Source organism: Leptodactylus fuscus, chromosome 2 (assembly GCF_031893055.1).
Source record: "Leptodactylus fuscus isolate aLepFus1 chromosome 2, aLepFus1.hap2, whole genome shotgun sequence".
Taxonomy (NCBI): domain Eukaryota; kingdom Metazoa; phylum Chordata; class Amphibia; order Anura; family Leptodactylidae; genus Leptodactylus; species Leptodactylus fuscus.
The window spans coordinates 45674867-45698659 of record NC_134266.1 but is presented as its reverse complement, the minus strand read 5'-3'; the positions used below and the strand labels follow the sequence as shown (position 1 = coordinate 45698659).

Genomic DNA, 23793 nt, shown 5'->3' with positions numbered 1-23793 from the left:
TTTTCTAAAGGATGTGACATCAATGCAGCTTTTTGTGTGTGAACTGTCTGTATTACCATAAAGTTTGGGACAGAATGAAGGAGGGATGATGTTCTTATTGCAGAGTGCCTGCTCTCAGGTTACACAGGTATTACTGAGCTCCACACACAGCTATGATCTGCATCTTCCCACAGGACTCCACTAGTGTAATACTGCACGTCACTCTTGTAACCAGGAGCGTATATACTACGGGGACCCTGGACTCTCAAGGTGCTACTATATACTGAGGATGGAGTCTGAAGATGGTCGACGCTGTCAGGATGATAGGGATCAGCCACCAGTAACGTACATCTCAAACCCCCTGATGAGCGGTAAGTATATATCGTCCCTCTGCTAACAATTGTGTATGTAATGTTACATACTATATGGTAGTAGCAAAAATTGTGCCATGAGTGTCTTTTGCTGTTGCACTGGTCACACAAAGCTGCATGTAAGGTTTTCTATGTGGATGTTTGCAGTGTCGTTTGCTCCTTAGTTGTAAGAAGATATTCCTCGAGTGACAAGAAATGAACAAAAGAAAAAAACCTGCTCATCTAGTCAATAGCATGTAGTGTATATGGGCTCCCGTACATGCCTATGATATCATATTATATGTGCCTTGTTCTACTGCGTATCATATTATGGAAATATTCTACCCTAAGAGCATTAATTGCAATGGCCCAAATCTACTGAGAAAATAGCCAAAAATGTACATCAGCTTGGCACTTTTTTGGTGCACGATGGCACATCTCAGCTCCTGCATACCGCTCACCAGTTTCTTACATGGTGGGCAGAGTAAAGCGAGAGAAATGCCAGTCTTTATAAATTCCCACCAGTGTGTATTAAGACACTTTAAGGTGGCCCTCGAAGTTCCTACTGAACCTCAGCTTGTGCCTTGTGTATGATATCTAAAAGTGATGCTTGACACGCCCGCACAATATGACACATCATACAGTATACATCATTCCACATTATATCACTCCTGAAGCCTAGGGCCTCCTGCACATGGGCAAATATGGTCTGAAAAATCAGAACCATATATTGCCCACATTTTCTGGATGGAAGCAAGAAGTCCTGGTCCCCGGACCACACTCAATCTGGGAACTGTGACCTGTATATAATCCAATCTTTGGGATCACATTTGCCATGTGCATAGTGCCTAACATGGGTTTGTCATTAGAGATGAGTGAACCGGTTCATAATAAGCCAGGTTCGCTATGAATTTTCAAAAGATTTTTGGGGTTCGTCACCCACCAACTGTTGTTATACAGGGGATGTTGCATGACACAAGGATTCAAGGAACACTATAAAAAAGCCTTGTCATGTGATCTACATGTTTCAATGACATATAGTGGTGGGTAAACTTCACAAAATTTGTTTAGCAAATATTTGTGAGGTTCCCCGACATGTTTTAATCAAGTCTGGTCCAAACTCAATGGGCTATTATAATCGGAGGCCCAAGGGAGGTGTGGACAAAATAAAGAGCACAGATACCTCTCCTCATTTGGTCTCATTGGTGACCTCAGGGTGTGTGACATCACAGAAAATTTCACAAAAGGCCACAAGATCCCTTGGGTGAGGACCGGATGCTGGGAAAAAATACCGGACCTTCAGGAGAGGTGAATAAAGGTGAGGATTAGTGTTTTTTAAATTTGCCCGCACCTCCCGAATCTTTGATTATTATACTCTGGGGCTCGAAGGGACCTCAGATTAGAATGATAGCCCTTCTGGTTTGGACAGAACTTGATGGAAACTTGTGGGCGAACCTCGCAAGCATTTGGGAAATTTATGAATCTTGTGAGGTATGCCCATCATTATATGTTATTAAAACATGATATATATATATATATATATATATATATATATATATATATACAATATATATATATATATATATATATATATATATATATATATATATATAATATATATATATTTTTATATACATATATATATATATATATATATATATATATATATATATATATACACTCACCGGCCACTTTATTAGGTACACCTGTCCAACTGCTCGTTAACACTTAATTTCTAATCAGCCAATCACATGGCGGCAACTCAGTGCATTTAGGCATGTAGACATGGTCAAGACAATCTCCTGCAGTTCAAACCGAGCATCAGTATGGGGAAGAAAGGTGATTTGAGTGCCTTTGAACGTGGCATGGTTGTTGGTGCCAGAAGGGCTGGTCTGAGTATTTCAGAAACTGCTGATCTACTGGGATTTTCACGCACAACCATCTCTAGGGTTTACAGAGAATGGTCCGAAAAAGAAAAAACATCCAGTGAGCGGCAGTTCTGTGGGCGGAAATGCGTTGTTGATGCCAGAGGTCAGAGGAGAATGGCCAGACTGGTTCGAGCTGATAGAAAGGCAACAGTGACTCAAATAGCCACCCGTTACAACCAAGGTAGCCAGAAGAGCATCTCTGAACGCACAGTACGTCGAACTTTGAGGCAGATGGGCTACAGCAGCAGAAGACCACACCGGGTGCCACTCCTTTCAGCTAAGAACAGGAAACTGAGGCTACAATTTGCACAAGCTCATCGAAATTGGACAATTGAAGATTGGAAAAACGTTGCCTGGTCTGATGAGTCTCGATTTCTGCTGCGACATTCGGATGGTAGGGTCAGAATTTGGCGTCAACAACATGAAAGCATGGATCCATCCTGCCTTGTATCAACGGTTCAGGCTGGTGGTGGTGGTGTCATGGTGTGGGGAATATTTTCTTGGCACTCTTTGGGCCCCTTGGTACCAATTGAGCATTGTTGCAACGCCAAAGCCTACCTGAGTATTGTTGCTGACCATGTCCATCCCTTTATGACCACAATGTACCCAACATCTGATGGCTACTTTCAGCAGGATAATGCGCCATGTCATAAAGCTGGAATCATCTCAGACTGGTTTCTTGAACATGACAATGAGTTCACTGTACTCCAATGGCCTCCACAGTCACCAGATCTCAATCCAATACAGCATCTTTGGGATGTGGTGGAACGGGAGATTCGCATCATGGATGTGCAGCCGACAAATCTGCGGCAACTGTGTGATGCCATCATGTCAATATGGACCAAAATCTATGAGCAATGCTTCCAGCACCTTGTTGAATCTATGCCACGAAGAATTGAGGCAGTTCTGAAGGCAAAAGGGGGTCCAACCCGTTACTAGCATGGTGTACCTAATAAAGTGGCCGGTGAGTGTATATATACAATATATATATATATATATATATATATATATATATATATATATATATATATATATATATATGACAGTGCGTAACATACGGCTATTTTATGGTGTTCCTTGAAACCTTTTTGTCATGCAACATCCCCTCAGGCCCGGGGCGGGCTAAGGATAACACAGTGCATTCGTTTTTCCTACACATATACATTTTGTAGTCATTTAATCTGTGGCTAACCATGGTAGACATGAAAAGATATATACAGTGGCGTAACTAGGAATGGCGGGGCCCCGTGGCGAACTTTTGACATGGGGCCCCCCCTCCCCAAACCGATGCCGAAGACCTTGACTGACCCCCTCCTCCGCACTCTATTATGTCCCTTAGTAAGCCCTGCACACAGTATTATGTCCATTAGTGGCCTCTGCACACAGTATTAACCCCTATAGTGTCCCCTGCACACACAGTATTAACCCCTATAGTGTCCAATGCACACACAGTATTAACCCCTATAGTGTCCCCTGCACACAGTATTAACCCCTATAGTGTCCCCTGCACACAGTATTATTAACCCCTATAGTGTCCAATGCACACACAGTATTAACCCCCATAGTGTCCCCTGCACACAGTATTAACCCCTATAGTGTCCCCATATGTCCCACTGTGGACACCTATAAACATTTATTATACTCTGGGGTCTGAAAAGACCCCAGAGTATAATAATCGGAGACCCGGGGGATTAAAACCATTAAAAGAACAGAGATAGTTGCTTACCTGTTCTTGTCGGCTGCCGCTCTGGTCCAGCTTTAATGACGTCAGACGTCACATGACCCGGGAAGCTGGCCTGGGTCATGTGACGTCAGACACGAATGACGGAGGCCTGGCAGGATCGTGGAGAGGTAAGTAACACTGTTTTTTATGTTACCTTACCTCTCCGGTCCGCCGATCATTATACTCGGGGGTCTGCAAAGACCCCCGAGTATAATGATAGCCTCTGTGGGGCCCGCAGTGTCACTTGCCGATCCCGGCCCAGCCAGGATCGGCAAGTGAATAGGGCCCGTAACGGACTTAAAAAAAAAAAACAAAAACGCAGCGGTAGCGGCTGTCACCGGGCCCCCTAATGGCCCGGGCCCTGTGGCAGCTGCTACTGCTGCTACCACGGTAGTTACGCCCCTGGATATATATTTCCTAGGGTGACAGATTAATTTCAGAGCTGTAACATATCTGAAAATCCCGCTCTCTTTTAATATATAATTTAATATAACTATATACATAAATTTAAAAAAAAAATAAAAAAAAAATATATATTATATATATATTTACCATATATACTATATATATATATATATATATATATATATATATATATATATATATATATATGTGTATACAGTAATATTATATATATATATATATATATATATATAATATATGGTACATATATAATATATGGTACAAGTAATATATGGTACAAGTTTTATGTAGCAATTTTGTCTGTTTCACCTATAAATCGTGACAGCAGGCAGAAAGGAAGCTCAGTGCATTCATAAGGGTAATGGAGCGGTTTGTACATAGGCCAAAACACCTCTGGGACAGAAAACATTCAGCACTGGCTCATCCAGCAGGAAAACTACTGGTTATCGGAGCTCGGAGTGACAGAGAATAACTGTTGTTGTAGTCAGTCTCGGGAACTTTGGACTCTATTCTAGAATCATCTGCGTTTTTCATTAACTTGAAAACCTGAATTAAAAACAAATATTTTTAGGTCAGGGACAAGCGACAGAGTGACTGTGACATTAATACTAATATATTCACAATTATACAATGGAGATGAATAGAAAGTATATTTATATAGTGAGAGAGAAAGTTCTGAGTTCCACAATGTATCATTTGTATGTACTGGAGTTCTATATGTAGTGGAAACACTGCAAAAATCCTCAGCTCTATTACATTTCCTTTTATTCTTGCACAAAATCTTTTTTTGTTTTATTTTATTTGTGATACCCCCATAACATATGGTAACGCCGACAGTGTACCCCTATCCATATAAAAGTAACAGCTAGACTATTCTCATGTCCACCTAACAATGAGGAGAGTGGCTACATGGGGTACAGTATGGGGTTGTATATCGAATATATGTAAAATGCAGCACCAAGAAATCTTTTTTTTTTTTTTTAAATGTAGAGTGTGAGCCCCACATAGAGCTCACAATGTACATTTTTCCCCTTTTTGGAATATGGGATGGAAATCCATGCAAACACGGGGAGAACATACAAAATCCTTGCAGATGGTTTTTTACCCTTGGCGGGATTTGAACACCAGGACTCCAGCGTTGCAAGGCTCCAGTGCTGACCACTGAGCCACCGTGTGGCCCCCAACAAATCCCTATAACGCTAGATTCACACTAGCGTTCTGCAGTCAGTTCTGTGGTTTCCTGTCAGACCAGGTCCGGCCGTGAGCGGCGGTGAGCGTTTTATGCTCTCCGCCGTGAAACCATTCTTTTAAATCGGACACAGAGTACTGCATGTCCGACTCTGTGTTCGATTTAAAAAAACGGTTTCGTGGCGGAGAGCATAAAACGCTCACCGCCGCTCACGGCCGGACATCTTTCAAACCCATTCAAATGAATCACATGACATTACTTGACCATGTGCCGTCCATCATATGACCATGGACCGTCCATCATATGACCATGGGCCGTCCATTACATGACCATGGGCCTTACATCAAACAACAATGGACCATCCATCACATGACCATGGGCCGTACATCACATGACCATGGACTGATTTTTATTCACTTGTAGTAAGCAGAATGAATGACACAGCTAAGTTCAGGTTTACTACATCAATGTGCATTACAGGTAACTTTACTTCTCACTAAAATTGTGCGTACTTGTTATGGCTGAAACATTACAAGGCTTTATTTTTTCTTGCACACGAGCTGATCATTCAGTCCCCAGACAAGTCTGAACTGGTCACTCTACAATAAGCTTAAAGTAATGCAAATTCTTAGCCACAAAAAACAGGTTCTCTGCTAAAAAAACACAGCGATTAGCAAGACTTTTACCTTCTTGCTGTCATCGTACACAGAGGAGACATCATCAATAAGGATAATAGGTTTTTCGTTAATCAACCCTTATAAAATACACCCTAGTAGCAAGTAAATAGGGCCGTCTTCAGCTGGCCTTTATGGGGTTGAATAATACATAAAGGCTTGGGCTTATTCGGTATCCTCTGTTGGACAGGGCCAACTCTGACTGTAATGGTTCTGATCCCTTCATTAGTGACACCCAGCCCACCTTGGCATATACAACTATAGTATCAGGGCCACATTTACCGTACCTATTTAAGAGCTGTTCAGCTAAGGTTAATGGTAGCTTATATATCTTAGTACTCTATCACCCCTAGGGTGCATCCACAATCACCTGCGTTCACATATTTGGGTCATTCCTTGAAGGGGCTCTATCAGCAAAAGTATGCTGATAGAGCCCCACATATGTGTGAATAGCCTTTAAAAAGGCTATTCAGGCACCGCTAAATTTATATTAAACTACCCCCCTCCCCATTTTAAAATAAAACCCTGAAAAAGAATATGTTAATCTTATCTATCGTGCACGGTGGGCGGGCATTCAGGATCCGACGTCATCTTCAGCCACGCCTCCTCTTCCAGCGATGTCCTCGGGTCCTGTCTTCCTCCAGCACTCGCGAACTGCCATTAATAAAAAACGGCACGGGCGCATGTGCAGTAGCAGTAGTGGCAGCATGCTACTGCGCATGCACCTGCGCCATTTTTTATCAATGGCAGTTCACGAGCACCAACGGGACCCGAGGACATCGCTGGAAGAGGAGGCGTGGCTGAAGATGATGTCGGACCCTGAATGCCCGACCACTGTGCACGATAGATAAGATTAATATATTATTTTTTAGGGTTTTATTTTAAAACAGGGGGGGGGGGGATAGTTTAATATAACTTTAGTGGTACCTGAATAGCCTTTTTAAAGGCTATTCACGCATATGTGGGGCTCTATCAGCATGATTTTGCTGATAGGGCCACTTTAATAAACAGTGTATTTATTAGGAAGGCCATTTATTATTGGGCATTGACTTGGTCATTGCAATGAATATATTAGTCACATGACTCAGATTACACATGTCTTTAGGAGAATATGGAGAGGAGAGGGGTGAGCCGAGGATAAGGGAACAGCTATCACAAGCAAAGCATTTTCTTCACTTTTTTACAGGTCAGTTCTATACATGTGCTTGATCCTGTTTAACAGCAGATTCTCCTTTACTTACTGTGAGCAGTGTATGATAGCCAGTTTCTACCCACCAGCTTAGAGACAGATGAAGAGGAGAAAATGCTAAATGTAGAATATAAGTCATAAGTCAGTTTTAAAGGTATCATATATATGTAGATAAGACACAGAATCCACCAGTCACAATAAATGATGTCACAGCTTATCTACTCCCCCCTGTACACAAATCTCTCCCAAAGTTATTAGGGTCTGCTCCAGTCCACTGTGTTTATAGCCTATGGTCCTTCTATAGGAAACAGGAATGGTTTTAGGCTTAGTGGCAAGATTTTTCTTAAATATAGATATTAATTTGGAAAATTAAAAACATTTTCAAAAATTCTTACAAAAAAATATATTCAACATAAAAATGGGATTTAAACAATAGGTCATTCACTGGCGACATGTTTCTTTTAAAGTTACCCTTTAAGGCCCCTTTACAGAGGCTGATATGGAAGGTAATGATCGGAGTTGGAAATTCCTAGGATCCTTCACTCCCAGGCATTTGCATTGTTTGCATGCGGCATTGCCAACTATCTAACATATTTTATGATGACTCTTTACACACTTAAATAGACCAATGCAAAGGGGTCCTTACATTATGAGCCCCACTGGGCACAGAGACTCAAGACAATCTATGTATGCTCCTATAGAAGCAACAAGGAAATATGTCAAAGTAACATTTACCATCCAAGACTTGGAGAACACACAGATGTTGATACAATACATGCAGTGTACATGTACATGTGCTTGTTTTCATCCTACTCCAAACTCCCAAAATAGAAGCAAATGTTCTAAAGGACGTCCAAGTGGGAAAGAAGAGAATTTCTTAAAATGAGGTCCAATCCCTGTAAGCAATTAGTTTTCTACTATCATTTATAGATACACTATCATTCAGTGGGAGAAAAATAATACTCAATAGCTGATAATACAATAATCTGCAAGTCTCAGGACCATAAGAAAGCTTGAAGGGAATATATTATTTTATATGATTATTGTTAGATTTTGATACTGAAACATGTAATTTATACCTTGTTTTTTTAATGAATGAATGAATGAATTAATGTATTAATTAATCAATTTTCTTGATATGATTATGGGGCGGCTCTTTGATTATAAGGTCACTGCTGACCCTGTCCCCTCTGATGGGGCCATGTTCCTGAATTGACATCTTTGCTAGCCAGTAGTGAGGGCGGGTTCACATCTGCGCCCCGATTTCTGTCATCTGCCCGAGAAACTGGACAGAAGATGGAAACCGACAGTCACTTTTCAAACCCTCTTATGTGAATGGGTTTGCAAAGTGTCCGCCCGTGAGCGTTTTATGGTTTCCGCGGAGAAACCTTTTTTTTTTTTTTTTTTTTTTTTACCGGATACAAAGTCGGACATGCAGGACTTTGTGTCCGGTTAAAAAAAAAAAGTTTCTCTGCGGTGACCACAAAACACTCACAGGTGCTCATGGGCGGACACTGTCTGCCGGATTTCCGTCTCCTGTCGGCAGAAGATGGAAACCTAAAAGCGGAGACCGGGGCGCAGATGTGAACCAGCCCTTAGTTGGCATAAATGATTATAAATCTGGTGGGACTCGTGGCTGGCATATGCCATTTGCAACAATGTTTGTTGTAGACCTCAGGTTTTCAATTTTTAATAAATGTGCCCCTATCTGTGTTATCCCTGTGCGTAAAGTAGAACAAAATAATCGTATACATCTGAAATTCTTCAGATTGTAGCCTTGCTGATTAAGGTGGTAATGGTAGTGTGCGGTCCAATTACAAGTCTTGGTATGGGGTCTCCTGGTTACATTATACACCCCATGTCCCCCCTTTTGAATGGTATGGTGGATGTAGATATGCATTGCTGCTCTATTTAATTTCATTGGACTGCTAGATGTAACCAAGCACCAGGGGTGTAACTAAAGGCTCAGGGGTACTGGTGAAAATATCTCACCCTGGGCTCCCTCCACAGGTTCTCTTTACAACTGTCTACAGCATCCCATTATAGCAGCATTTATATTTCCTTTTCTTCTCTACCTGGACCTAGATATACTTGTTCACATCATGTTTGTGCTTACAAGCTTCCTATCATTTCTATCCCCTGTTCGTTCCCCCCACATTATGCCCCCTTTTGTGCCACAGCCTCCCTCACAGCAGGTCTCTTGACTATATGCTGCTAACCAACTGCCATGAAATGGTTAATATTGGCTTTTCTGATGAGAAGGCCGTGTATCATAAATCTCGTCACTCCAGTGCACCAGAGGGTAGGGGACATACATTTACAATGGACAGACTACCAGCCATAAAAGGATACACACAATCGCATAGGTAAATGTAGCAACAGTGTGTATTGCAGGTGTTAGGAACCTGATGCAACAAATAACTCAGTAAGTCCTGGGAAAGTAGTATCCCCAAGCACTGAGGCAAAAACAGTTCTGGGTGTGCCCTGTTCTCCTAACTGGAGCAGAACTAGGCCCCAGAGTTCTTCACCAGAACCCCTGATGGTGGAGTTGGACTTGGTAAAAGTCTGAGCCTGGATCTGCAACTGCCCAGAGAGCGACGCACACCCAGCGAACCCCAAGAAGGAGGAACCAGACACTAACCTTACCATGAAGTCCAAGAGAAGGGGAAGGAATGGAGTAGCAGATGAGCAGGAGGGTAATACAGGGAATACACGCAGATATCCGAGGAACAACACCGTGGTCAAGCAAGGTTACCTGGAGGTCACGTGGTAGCAGAAGGCAGAGGCAGAAGCATAATCAGGGAAGCCGGATCATACACAGGAGGTCAATGAAGTAGCCAAATCAGGATCCAAAAGGGAGGTCAGGTGAAAGCCAAAGGTCATACACAGGAGGTCAGGAAGGTACCAAATCAGGATCACGGAGAAGAGGTCTGAAAAGCAAGCCTCGTCATACCCATACAGATTGTTCAGGAATAGCAGGGACAGGAGTCAGGCAGGGAGATATAGCTAGGGAGCTGATGCCGCGGGAAAATGAATAACCAGTGGTGGGCCAGGACCAGAACAATGCCTAAATAGCCTCAGGCCTGACGCTGATCCCCCTGACTCTGGAAGTGCTGGCTCCGGCGCAAGGGGAAAACTGGAACCTCTGCTAACTCCAGTGGAGGCCTTTGGCCTACCCTGCACCAGAATAGCATCCATCCCGGCTCTGGACACAGAGCGGGCCAGGAGCCTCCGCACAGCACAGCGGAGGCCCCGTCCCGTCCTAACAACAGAACTTCCATTTATTCAAAAGAAGGGACTTAGGACCGCCCAGCATTTGGACCCCTACAGATATAGCAGTTATCCCCTATCCTGTGAATAGGGAATAATCTCATAAATTCAGGATATTCATTAAAACTATGAATTGGTAAATGTATTCATATTGTAAAATAGAAATATGTGATGTGTATTACAGCGTTTCCTTCTTCCTCTACAGACTTTGTGTCTGACTGGTCTCTGTTACACGAAGCATCAATACATGGACGACAAGTGACTGTAAACAAATTAATAAACCAGGTAATAAAATCATTATGTGCTCGGCCGTAGACCACACACTGGGAACCCCAAAAGTTACACAATCCGTCAGACATGTATGTAATGGCTCATTTACAGCTGGGATCATGGCATCCACATATCCTCTTATATACATGACATATCCTAGAAATATACTAGGAATCACTATGATGTTTTCGGATGTGGCCCAATGTATTAACCAGCACTTTAACCAGATTAAATATTGAACATTGTACCACTTTCGCCATATTTTGCTTTTTTTGGTTATCCACAGGGATACAGCGTAAACTTGATCACAGCAGATCATGTGACTCCACTTCATGAAGCGTGCCTTGGGGGCTATCCCGGTTGTGCCACGATCTTACTAAAACATGGAGCGAAGGTACGGAGTGATTCTGATCTATCCTAACAATAGAGATGAGACCTGGACAGCACTGAACACTAAAGTAACTTGATGTTCTCATTTACATTTCCAAGTTATGACAGGTTAACACTATTGTCGCCTCTCCGTTGTTCTGGTTTGTCAGAGAAACAGAACAATGGTGAGGTGGACCGCTAAAATAGTGGTAACACACGGTTCCCAACGAACCCCATTGACTTAAAACTGAAACCGCCAGAGAAAAAAGTCCTCTGTGTGGGACTTTTTTCTCCACTGATTTTCAGGTGATTATGAAAATTAACCTTAAGGGTTATTCCGATTTTCAGCATTTTATGGCTAAAATGCATATACTCATACCAATGCCACACACTACTAGCTGGCTGTACTATACTGTTTCTGTAATTCCTGTGGAACTGAATGGGAACTATAAAAACAGAGTAGCTTAACATTTTTAGCTGCTTTCATTGCTCCTTGCTCATGGAAAACATTGAATGAGAAATTCACTATCACACGGTAACTGGAAATCATCTGCACAAAAAATGCAGCAATTTAAAACATACTCCATCTCCCTTCATCTCCTGTTTTGTCTGAAATGACACTTAAAACTGAGAAATATGTAAAGATATCTTTTCTCTGTGTCTCAGAAGCTCAGAATCCTGCAATACAACTGGCTGGAGCAGGAGATTCCCTGCTGTGCCCTGTTGCAGGAGAACAAAAAGATTGATGGGATCATCCAATGTCAGCAAATAAATATTATTGTTTCTATAATGAAACGTTGTACATTTTTCCACTATACTTTCAGTATCAATTCCTCACAGTTTTCTAAATCTCTGCTTGCTGCCATTTGGCCATTTGATCTTTGTTACTTCCAATGAATAAAAATCAGTCCACGGTCATGTGATATACAGTCCATGGTCATGTGATATACAGTCCACGATCATGTGATATACAGTCCACGATCATGTGATATACAGTCCACGATCATGTGATATACAGTCCACGATCATGTGATATACAGTCCACGATCATGTGATATACAGTCCACGATCATGTGATATACAGTCCACGATCATGTGATATACAGTCCATGGTCATGTGATATACAGTCCACGATCATGTGATATACAGTCCACGATCATGTGATATACAGTCTACGATCATGTGATATACAGTCCACGATCATGTGATATACAGTCCATGGTCATGTGATGGGCACAGGGATGCATGGTTTGTTATAAGACAGATCTCTGTTTATTGTGCTGTGACAGCATCAAAAAGCATACAGCTAGGAATCTGGCTTCTGGCTGGTATCGGGGCTAATACATTAATGGTATTATCTCATGAAAATCACAGGATAGGGAATAAATTGCTAATTGTCATACCCCTGAAACCCTCAATAATTCCAAGAACAGGGGTGTTTCACCCCATTGTGAATGTCGCAGTGGATACAGAATATGTGCCCTGCTCCATTCAATTAAATGGGAGTGCCAATGATATCTGAGCGCTGTACTTTGGCTACTTCCGGTTCTCCCATTGAAGTGAATGTTTTAGGATCAGTGGGGATCTGTGTGGTTGGATCCCACCAGTCAGATATCAATCCCATGTCCTGTTGCATAATCCTTTAAAATTAATGTTGGCAAACCACTCATTTTGGCAACAACTGTATCCACCTCCATGCTCATCTGAAAACTATGTTGCTGCTTGATGCTGACAGTATCTCCTGTAAAAATAAGGAATCAAACATGCTGAAATCTAACAGATCCAATTCTTCTTCCACTGTTTTCCCTCATACACAGAAAATACAAATGGACCAATGATCTTATATGTATGAGTCATATTAATAGGCTTAGACAATGATCTTTTGTGTATGATGGACTCCTGACCCACTGCCAGTGACAGATTTCTGGGAAGGGTTTGAAGGCTCCTATAACCCAGAACAGTGTTAGTCAAACTCAGTGTTGTAATATGTGTATGTCCATAGGTTCAAAAGAGAAATAGGTAAACTGGCATCAGTAACAGGTACATAAATGCTACATCCTCCAGACATAGATGAGTTGACATCAATGGTGAAGCAGTGGTTTACCATTTGGCCCCTGAGTCTTGTTCCCACTGTCTTGGGAGCAGTTAGCGCAATGTGGTGACATCACACCTGCTGCTCTCTTTATATGTATTATATATATATACAGTCCTATGAAAAAGTTTGGGCACCCCTATTAATCTTAATCATTTTTAGTTCTAAATATTTTGGTGTTTATAACAGCCATTTCAGTTTGATATATCTAATAACTGATGGACACAGTAATATTTCAGGATTGAAATGAGGTTTATTGTACTAACAGAAAATGTGCAATATGCATTAAACCAAAATTTGACCGGTGCAAAAGTATGGGCACCTCAACAGAAAAGTGACATTAATATTTAGTAGATCCTCCTTTTGCAAAGATAACAGCCTCTAGTCGCTTCCTGTAGCTTTTAATCAGTTCCTGGATCCTGGATAAAGGTATTTTGGACAAACAATTCAAGTTCAGTTAAGTTAGATGGTCGCCGAGCATGGACAGCCCGCTTCAAATCATCCCACAGATGTTCAATGATATTCAGGTCTGGGGACTGGGATGGCCATTCCAGAACATTGTAATTGTTCCTCTGCATGAATGCCTGAGGATTTGGAGCGGTGTTTTGGATCATTGTCTTGCTGAAATATCCATCCCCGGCGTAACTTCAACTTCGTCACTGATTCTTGAACATTATTCTCAAGAATCTGCTGATACTGAGTGGAATCCATGCGACTCTCAACTTTAACAAGATTCCCGATGCCGGCATTGGCCACACAGCCCCAAAGCATGATGGAACCTCCACCAAATTTTACAGTGGGTAGCATGTGTTTTTCTTGGAATGCTGTTTCTTTTTGGACGCCATGCATAACGCCTTTTTTTTATAACCAAACAACTCAATTTTTGTTTCCAAAATGAAGCTGCCTTGTCCAAATGTGCTTTTTCATACCTCAGGCAACTCTATTTGTGGCGTACGTGCAGAAACGGCTTCTTTCTCATCACTCTCCCATACAGCTTCTCCTTGTGCAAAGTGCGCTGTATAGTTGACCGATGCACAGTGACACCATCTGCAGCAAGATGATGCTGCAGCTCTTTGGAGGTGGTCTGTGGATTGTCCTTGACTGTTCTCACCATTCTTCTTCTCTGCCTTTCTGATATTTTTCTTGGCCTGCCACTTCTGGGCTTAACAAGAACTGTCCCTGTGGTCTTCCATTTCCTTACTATGTTCCTCACAGTGGAAACTGACAGGTTAAATCTCTGAGACAACTTTTTGTATCCTTCCCCTGAACAACTATGTTGAACAATCTTTGTTTTCAGATCATTTGAGAGTTGTTTTGAGTAGCCCATGATGCCACTCTTCAGAGGAGATTCAAATAGGAGATCAACTTGCAATTGGCCACCTTAAATACCTTTTCTTATGATTGGATACATCTGGCTATAAAGTTCAAAGCTCACTGAGGTTACAAAACCAATTTTGTGCTTCAGTAAGTCAGTAAAAAGTAGTTAGGGGAATTCAAATCAATAAAATGATAAGGGTGCCCATACTTTTGCACCGGTCAAATTTTGGTTTAATGCATATTGCACATTTTCTGTTAGTACAATAAACCTCATTTCAATCCTGAAATATTACTGTGTCCATCAGTTATTAGATATATCAAACTGAAATGGCTGTTGCAAACACCAAAATATTTAGAACAAAAAATGATTAAGATTAATAGGGGTGCCCAAACTTTTTCATAGGACTGTATATATATATATATATATATATATATATATATATACAGTATGTATATATATATATATATATATATATATATATATATATATTTATATAGATATAGAATATCTATATAAATATATATATATATATATATATATGTATATATATTTATTTATATATATTTCTTTCAGTTCTGTTATTTTAGTAGTAGTATCCCTTTAAAAGACATTTGCAGGAATGTAAGAATTGCTTAATAAAAATGTTTCTTCTTTTCTAGTGGTCTCTCCTTGTTTCCCCACTAGGTCAATATCCCTAACATTGACTGGAAGACACCAATATTTAACGCCTGTGTCAGCGGCAGTGTATCTTGTGTGAATTTGCTTTTACAACATGGGGCCAGTCCGCACGCCGCATGTGATGTGGCATCACCCATTCACGAGGCTTGTAAGAGAGGTAAAAATTGTGTAGTGTCATATTTACTTTAATAGGTTATGTGTAAGGTGTTGACAAGTACACTCACCGGCCACTTTATTAGGTACACCATGCTAGTAACGGGTTGGACCCCCTTTTGCCTTCAGAACTGCCTCAATTCTTCATGGCATAGATTCAACAAGGTGCTGGAAGCATTCCTCAGAGATTTTGGTCCATATTGACATGATGGCATCACACAGTTGCCGCAGATTTGTCGGCTGCACATCCATGATGCGAATCTCCCGTTCCACCACATCCCAAAGATGCTCTATTGGATTGAGATCTGGTGACTGTGGAGGCCATTGGAGTACAGTGAACTCATTGTCATGTTCAAGAAACCAGTCTGAGATGATTCCAGCTTTATGACATGGCGCATTATCCTGCTGAAAGTAGCCATCAGATGTTGGGTACATTGTGGTCATAAAGGGATGGACATGGTCAGCAACAATACTCAGGTAGGCTTTGGCGTTGCAACGATGCTCAATTGGTACCAAGGGGCCCAAAGAGTGCCAAGAAAATATTCCCCACACCATGACACCACCACCACCAGCCTGAACCGTTGATACAAGGCAGGATGGATCCATGCTTTCATGTTGTTGACGCCAAATTCTGACCCTACCATCCGAATGTCGCAGCAGAAATCGAGACTCATCATACCAGGCAACGTTTTTCCAATCTTCAATTGTCCAATTTCGATGAGCTTGTGCAAATTGTAGCCTCAGTTTCCTGTTCTTAGCTGAAAGGAGTGGCACCCGGTGTGGTCTTCTGCTACTGTAGCCCATCTGCCTCAAAGTTCGACGTACTGTGCGTTCAGAGATGCTCTTCTGGCTACCTTGGTTGTAACGGGTGGCTATTTGAGTCACTGTTGCCTTTCTATCAGCTCGAACCAGTCTGGCCATTCTCCTCTGACCTCTGGCATCAACAACGCATTTCCGCCCACAGAACTGCCGCTCACTGGATGTTTTTTCTTTTTCGGACCATTCTCTGTAAACCCTAGAGATGGTTGTGCGTGAAAATCCCAGTAGATCAGCAGTTTCTGAAATACTCTGACCAACCCTTCTGGCACCAACAACCATGCCACGTTCAAAGGCACTCAAATCACCTTTCTTCCCCATACTGATGCTCGGTTTGAACTGCAGGAGATTGTCTTGACCATGTCTACATGCCTAAATGCACTGAGTTGCCGCCATGTGATTGGCTGATTAGAAATTAAGTGTTAACGAGCAGTTGGACAGGTGTACCTAATAAAGTGGCCGGTGAGTGTATTTATTCTATATATCCGAATTGTGCTTTTATAATACTGACCTTAGATGTAAAATAGACTGAGAGATCCCTGCAGCACCTGTACCACCAATCTTCAACAAAGGTTTGGTCGTAAATAGAGATGAGCGAACACTAAAATGTCCAAGGTTCGAAATCCGATTCGAACAGCCGCACACTGTTCGACTGTTTGAACGTATTTCGAACCCCATTATAGTCTATGGGGGGAAATGCTCGTTTCAGGGGTACACAAAATTCTATAAAATTATACTTACCAAGTCCACGAGTGACGGTCGGGCTGGATTCTCCTTGAAGTCTTCTCCCGGCGCAGCGCCCCCGCGGCGTCTTCTGGCTGGAATTCACTCTGCCTAGGCATCGGGGCCTAGGCAGAGCCGTCTGCGCATGCGCATACTTCTAAAGGTAAGAGAAGAACCAGCGTTGATTGGCAGAATATATAGCATTCTGCCAATCAACACTGGTTCTGCATCGAACCTTAAACTTCGAACAGCTAGTAGTGTTCGATCGAGTACGAGTATTTCGAATACCGTAGTATTCGATCGAACACCTACTCGATCAAACACTACTCGCTCATCTCTAGTCGTAAACTAAGCAATTGTAGATCTATTTTATGTAGTATATATAACCTGGCACCTCCTGTAGATGATTTTGGAGGCTGACATGTACTTGTGCAAAGGGACAGTCTTGTCTGGTGTCCAAGCTTGTGGTTAGAGCCCCCCACCATACTTGGTCTGTACCATTCACCATGATAATTGTGGGTGGTGAAGTCATTTTTTATTGCCCAGTTTGATACAAACTTTTAGAATTTATTCCTGCAGTTTTGGAAGTCCAAACCTGAAGTTTGTTGAAAATAATGAAGTCCTATCTGTCCTTTACTTCTCACCCTTTATAATCCTGGCTGTTGCTTCAAAAACTGCATCAACAAAACCTGGATGTCTGTCCTTACCTTAAGTCTAAGGCCCCCCGTAGCGAGCCACAGCCAAAAAGTGCTATGGAAAAGATCATGGCGGAAACTCATCACAGTTTTTTCCTGCAGAGCTTTTCACAGAAAGTCCGTGGAGTCTTCCTCTGCGGACTTTTTGCTTCTATCATACTTATATAGAAAATGCCAGCGTTTCCGTAGGTATAATTGACATGCTGTGATTTACAAAAACACAAACATTTTTTAAAATTAACGCATTTCCGCTTCAGGCTTTTTAGTACAATATATGGTTAGGATTAGCCAGAATCGCATCCACTTGGCAGGTACTGTAATATGTGGTGTGATCTGCTCCTTAATCTGCCCCTGCTTCAGTACATGATCATTACTTTTCTTTTAAGTAATTCAGCTTGGATCATTGTGACCTCCATGTTGGGTCGATATTACTTCTGAAAGCCTCTTGCTGCACTATGTGCAAATGACAGAGTTCTTATATAACATACATGGAACTTGCTGTCATGTTTTATAAACACAAATATGTATGTATTAGAGCATAAAGGTCAAAATTTATTTTATAATCTAATTCACAAATTGTGTTATGGCTGTATCAAGATATTCTCGGAGACTCAGGATATCACCTGTTCAGCACCAATGCGTCCTTGAAGATTATTTTGAAAAGTTGGCAACAACGTGACTCTGCGGATAAGATCAGTAACATGTTTTTGCAAAACCTTTGTGTGCGACCCCGCATACACACGACTGAGTTACAGTCGTGAAACTCCGTCTGTGTGTTCGCCAGATTCACCTGCCTGAACGGTATGCCAGGAGAGGAACGTCTAACATTGCAGTTATCTATGATGTTAGGAGTCCCTGCCTCCCAGCGACATACTATATTGCTTGCAGGGCTTTTCTCTCCACATTTTTCAAGCAGACTGGGGGACGGAATCCCCAAATGGTGACTGAGCGCAAATGTGAACCCAGTGTCTTAGAAACACATGCATTTGAAATCCCCCCCAACAGAAACCACAGACGGACTGATACTGTATGAAGCCCTCCATTGATAGATTTTAGTTCTTTATTTTAAGTCGATAAATTCAATTCCGGCCATTAAGGCACGTTCATTTTCTTTTTTTTTTTTTTTCTTTTAATGTAGATTGTGAGCCCCATTTAGGAATCACAATGTACATTTTTTTTTTAACCTATCATTATTACAGATGAACGAGTACTGTTCGGATCAGCCGATCCGAACAGCACGCTCCATAGAAATGAATGGATGCACCTGGTACTTCCGCTTTGACGGCGGCCGGCCGCTTAACCCCCCGCGTGCTGGCTACGTCCATTCATTTGTATGCGAGCGTGCTGTTCGGATCGGCTGATCCGAACAGTACTCGCTCATCTCTAATCATTATGTCTTCGAAGAATGGGAGGAAATCCACAGAAACACAGGGAGAACATACAAACTCCTTGCAGATGTTGTGCCTGGCGAGATTCGAGCCCAGGACTCCAGTGCTGCAAGGCTGCAGTACTAACCACTGAGCCACCGTATTGCCCCCGGGGCACGTTCATTTTCAACATGTCCTTGTCACTGGCAGAAGGTGCACCTCATTTATCGGGAGGTGTGTGGGTGTACCCTCCACCGGGTCATGTGCCTGCAACCTACAGTAGATTTCAGGGATCACTTATGCTAGTAAACTAGTGTAAATTATCATAAATGTAGTGGGACCACCCACAACATGCGTCCTTCCAGGAAAGTGACGATGGTAGCACAAAAGTGACAAACGTTGCAAATTTATATGCAAGAATCCCATTTGCACAAAATTTGTGACTTTTTTAATGCCAGAATACTCTCCAAAGTAAGCATTGGTTGTCCCTATGTCTTTTGTGAGCGCTATAACAACTTACAGTATATGACCACCATTACAGTTCTCAAAGGAGTCACGTCTTGCATGGCAGATTCAGCAGAACTATGGGAAAGTCACATAGATACTATATTATTCTGTTCACATGAATATCTTTATGTTTGAGGCTGGCAGAGTGATAAGGAGGTGTGAGTCTTCCCAGCTGTGTTGCTGGGATTGAGCCGTGAGTGTATTCTTTGCTATTGTGACCTTGATGATGCTTCGCCTCCTCTTTTGTAAGAACTCCTAACCTTGAGATTGTGTAGGTTTCACAGGTTGTTACAGCCTGCGGCTCTTGTAAAGTTAGTACTCCTTCCTCCGTACTGTTACTTCTTTGTACCGCCATGTCCAGAGATATAATAATTTCTGGCTGAGATGTTATCAGTTGCCAAAAGCCTGAGTAGTATTACAGCAATGTCTTGGATGTCTCTGCATCAGATGGTATTAGTTTATAGGGATCACAGATCTCATCATATGGTTCCTATTTCATGTTCCGAGACAGTAATGTAAAATCAATAACATATCAGTAAGGGCTCTCATTATGTGCTACAAACATGGACTAGGGCTGCGGGTAATGACTGATAAGGAGGTGGTTTTAAGGGCTAAGGGGGTTTGCTGGTAGCGCATAAATCTTGTCTACATCAGGTATTAGGTAGAAAAATAACAGAGGGGGAACATTAGTGCAGATATTTCGAGGCAATAAACTATGTATGGATTGTATGGTTCACCTATCCCTGTGGCCAGCATCCTACCCTCCATAATTGGAGGCACCACTTGGACTTTGATTCTGTCTGCTGTTATATACGCTACTACATACACATATCTAACTCTGGACCTGAGTTATCAGCCCTGACCTACTGACTGATCTCTGACCTCACACATACTTCGCCTGACCTGACCTCAGACAATTCTCTTGACTGTTCCCTTGGTGTTATGTACTAGTGTTTCAACCACCACTTACACATCGACTACTACTAGGAGTGGCAACCTGGCAGTTCCCTGCAGCAAAGTCCACATCCCTGTACAGTGGCGTAACAAGTGTCTTGTGGGCCTGGGTGCAAACTTTTGTCCAGGGCCCCCCACAGTGCCCCCACTCCCCAGCAGTGGCCCCCACACAGTATATAGTGTCCCCACACTGTCATAGTGGTACCGGGTCCTGGCCATCTCCAGCTGGCTGCAGGCCCTGTACCTTGCCGGACTCAGGCCAAGGCCCGGTTGTGGTTGCACTCCTGCAACCATGATCATTACACCCCTGTCCCTGTATAAGGACTAAAGACTGAAAACCAGGGAGCCACTTAAAAATGCCCTCAGAAGTCACTCTAAACCAAACTGGTTAAGAAGCCCAGAGGGTCCATATTCACTACTTTGTACAGCTATTGAGATTATTCTCATTGTATCGTATGGCCTTTGCAACATAGCGTATGAGAAATAGTCCATCATCCGTACACAGTTACTCTTCACATTGACAAAATGGGAAATTCAAATAATCCTTAGACAGACATTTGGTGATTCTAAAATTGTGAAAAAGAATTCTGTTGAATACATTGTGTGATATCTAGCCGTACCACTGAGCTCAGGGGTTAGCACTAGAGATGAGCTAACACTGTTCGGATCAGCCGATCCGAACAGCACGCACCCATAGAAATGAATGGAAGCACCTGTGACGCTGACTTTGCTGGCGTCCGGCCGGCGTCACAGGTGTTTCCATTCATTTCTATGGGTGCGTGCTGTTCGGATCGGCTGATCCGAACAGTGTTCGCTCATCTCTAGTTAGCACTGTTACCTTGTAGCACTGCAATCCAGAATCAAACCAAGGGCAACATCTGCAAAGAATTTGTATGTTTCCTCCCACACCTCAAGACATACTGATAGGGAATTTAGAGAATGAGTGATGACAATGACACAGCTGCAGTATCTTATCACAGAAGACAACAAAAACCAATGAAAAATCATTGGAAAAACTACAAGCGCTCGCTAGCATCTGGATCGCAACACTCAGGTGCTTGGAACACAAGACACGCAACTATTTGTTTCTGAAAATTTACCAGTCGAGATCAGATCCCAGTCTGTTGTATAAAACTGAAGATTGTATCCTCTGATTTGTAAAGTGCTATAGAATATGTTGGCGCTATATAAATAAAGTTATCATTATTATTGATAAGGTAGATGTCCTTATATTGTACAATATTGTGTATTCTCTAATTTTAGGTCATACAGAGTGTGTGGAGTCTCTTACAAATGCTGGAGTCAGTATAGAGCAATCCATAAAACACTTGGGTACTCCACTATATGTTGCCTGTGAAAATGGAAAGGTGGAGACCGCTAAAAGACTACTGGAACTGGGTAAGGAAATGATTTTATTCTTCTTCACAATATCAGATCTGTCTATTGGGATAGGGCTTTGGTCACACCATAGTAAAGTCTTGAGAATGATCATTGAAAAGCGCTGAGTTGTACAAACTGCAAAGACTGATCTATCTAAGGTTAAAGCTGGCTACATTTGTGATGCAATGTATCTCAGACAAGAGCTATTTCATTTGTTTCAACTTGAGACGTCCAAATATTCTGTGGAATCATTTGCCATTACTTGACCATTTAAAGTAAATTGAGGAAAATAAGGAAGACAATATAGTTGTGCGAGAGAAGAGCTAAAAGAATGCGCAACTAGAAAATACAGAACCAAAGTGTTCAATGGATTTATCTAAAGTGTGTTAGACCCTAAGTTAAAGGGGTTGTCTGGGACTGCAAACCCGTCCATCCAATTTCTTTCTCTGCCTGGATTCTTCCAGGGTTGTTGTATGTTTGTGTACATGGGCCGCCCTCACAATTCACACGGCTCGCTCCCCAGTTCATTGCTGTGTGCAATAAACAGTAAGCCATTGCGTGAGCGCTGGGCATTGCTGGGACTGTGGATTTTCACAAAGATATAATATCGCTGCCCAATACGTGTCCAGCTGTCACCAAACAAGAGGAAGATGAGACTCCACGGACTGTTATATCCCAAACCGCCCACCCCACCCCACCTCCCCATATAGCGGTCACCAACTTAGAGGAAGATGAGACTCCATGGACTGTTATACCCCAAATCAGCCACCCCCCATACTCTCCCCCTCGACTCCAAACACCCCCCCCTCACACACACACATACTTTACTAGTTTTGGTAGTGCCAAATATCTATTTGGACGTGCCAATAAAGCCTATTTGATTGATTTGATTTAATAAACCCCAAGGACTTTGGGTAGAGAAGGCCTGACGTGTGCATGCGCAGGCTTTCAGGTACACTTCTGGAGATAGGAGGGGATCTGGCTGCCAAAGTGAAGATTGCCAATCATGCCATGAGCTCACAATAACCACACAGGACTGTGTCTAGGAGTACTGAGGTGCTGCCCACTGTGACTACCCGAGGCTAATTTTCATACGCCGAGATGACTTTATAACAGGTAATAACTGACGTTTGGCATCAGTTTTGGTGACATGATTGTAATGTACTACACAGGATGCATATACTGCTAATCCTAAATGGTCTGATAGAGCTTTAAGCTCTAAACTAGCGGGTTCACAAGCAAGCAGGTCAAAAACATGTCAGAAATATAATGTGTATATACGCTTTTAATTACTGATGTAGTCATCTGTATTAATTACGTGCTTTACGTCCCCAGGAGCAAATGCAAATACCGGTAAAGAGCTGGACTCTCCATTACATGTTGCTGCGAGAAATAACAACCAGGATCTGGCAAACCTTCTCATCGACTATGGAGGAAACACACAATCCAAGAACGCAGATGGCAAACGTCCTTCAGAATTGGTCCCACCACACAGCACTTTGCACCAGCTCTTTATAAAAAGAGAAGGTAGAAATAAGTAATTCACAAGCAGTTTGTAGTCAGATATCAGATAATCTGTCGTGTCATCTAATAATAATAACAATAATAATAACTTTATTTATATAGCACCAACATATTCTGCAGCAATTTACAAACCTAGTCTACTCGAGATATGTTAAAATAATTTTTTTTTTTAAATATTTGCTCAATTTAACTACACTCAGAATAAAGAATAATTTTCTGTA

General features: G+C 42.1%; 1 protein-coding gene across 1 annotated transcript; it reads left to right on the top strand.

The window, feature by feature from the left end:
• Window positions 1-8: 8 nt before the first annotated feature.
• On the top strand, window positions 9-23589 carry ASB9 (ankyrin repeat and SOCS box containing 9). The gene is made up of 6 exons (XM_075263068.1): window positions 9-350; window positions 10931-11010; window positions 11282-11389; window positions 15460-15610; window positions 21932-22066; window positions 23384-23589. The coding sequence occupies exons 1-6, from the start codon at window positions 269-271 to the stop codon at window positions 23587-23589; spliced, it is 762 nt and encodes a 253-aa protein (XP_075119169.1). The 5' UTR covers window positions 9-268.
• The last annotated feature ends 204 nt before the right edge of the window (window positions 23590-23793 follow it).

Coding starts and splice junctions, on each gene's coding strand:
- ASB9 (XM_075263068.1), top strand. CDS start 269: ATGGAGTCTGAAGATGGTCGACGCTGTCAGGATGATAGGGATCAGCCA. Junction 351..10,930: donor CTCAAACCCCCTGATGAGCG/GTAAGTATATAT, acceptor CTTCCTCTACAG/ACTTTGTGTCTGACTGGTCT. Junction 22,067..23,383: donor TAAAAGACTACTGGAACTGG/GTAAGGAAATGA, acceptor TTACGTCCCCAG/GAGCAAATGCAAATACCGGT.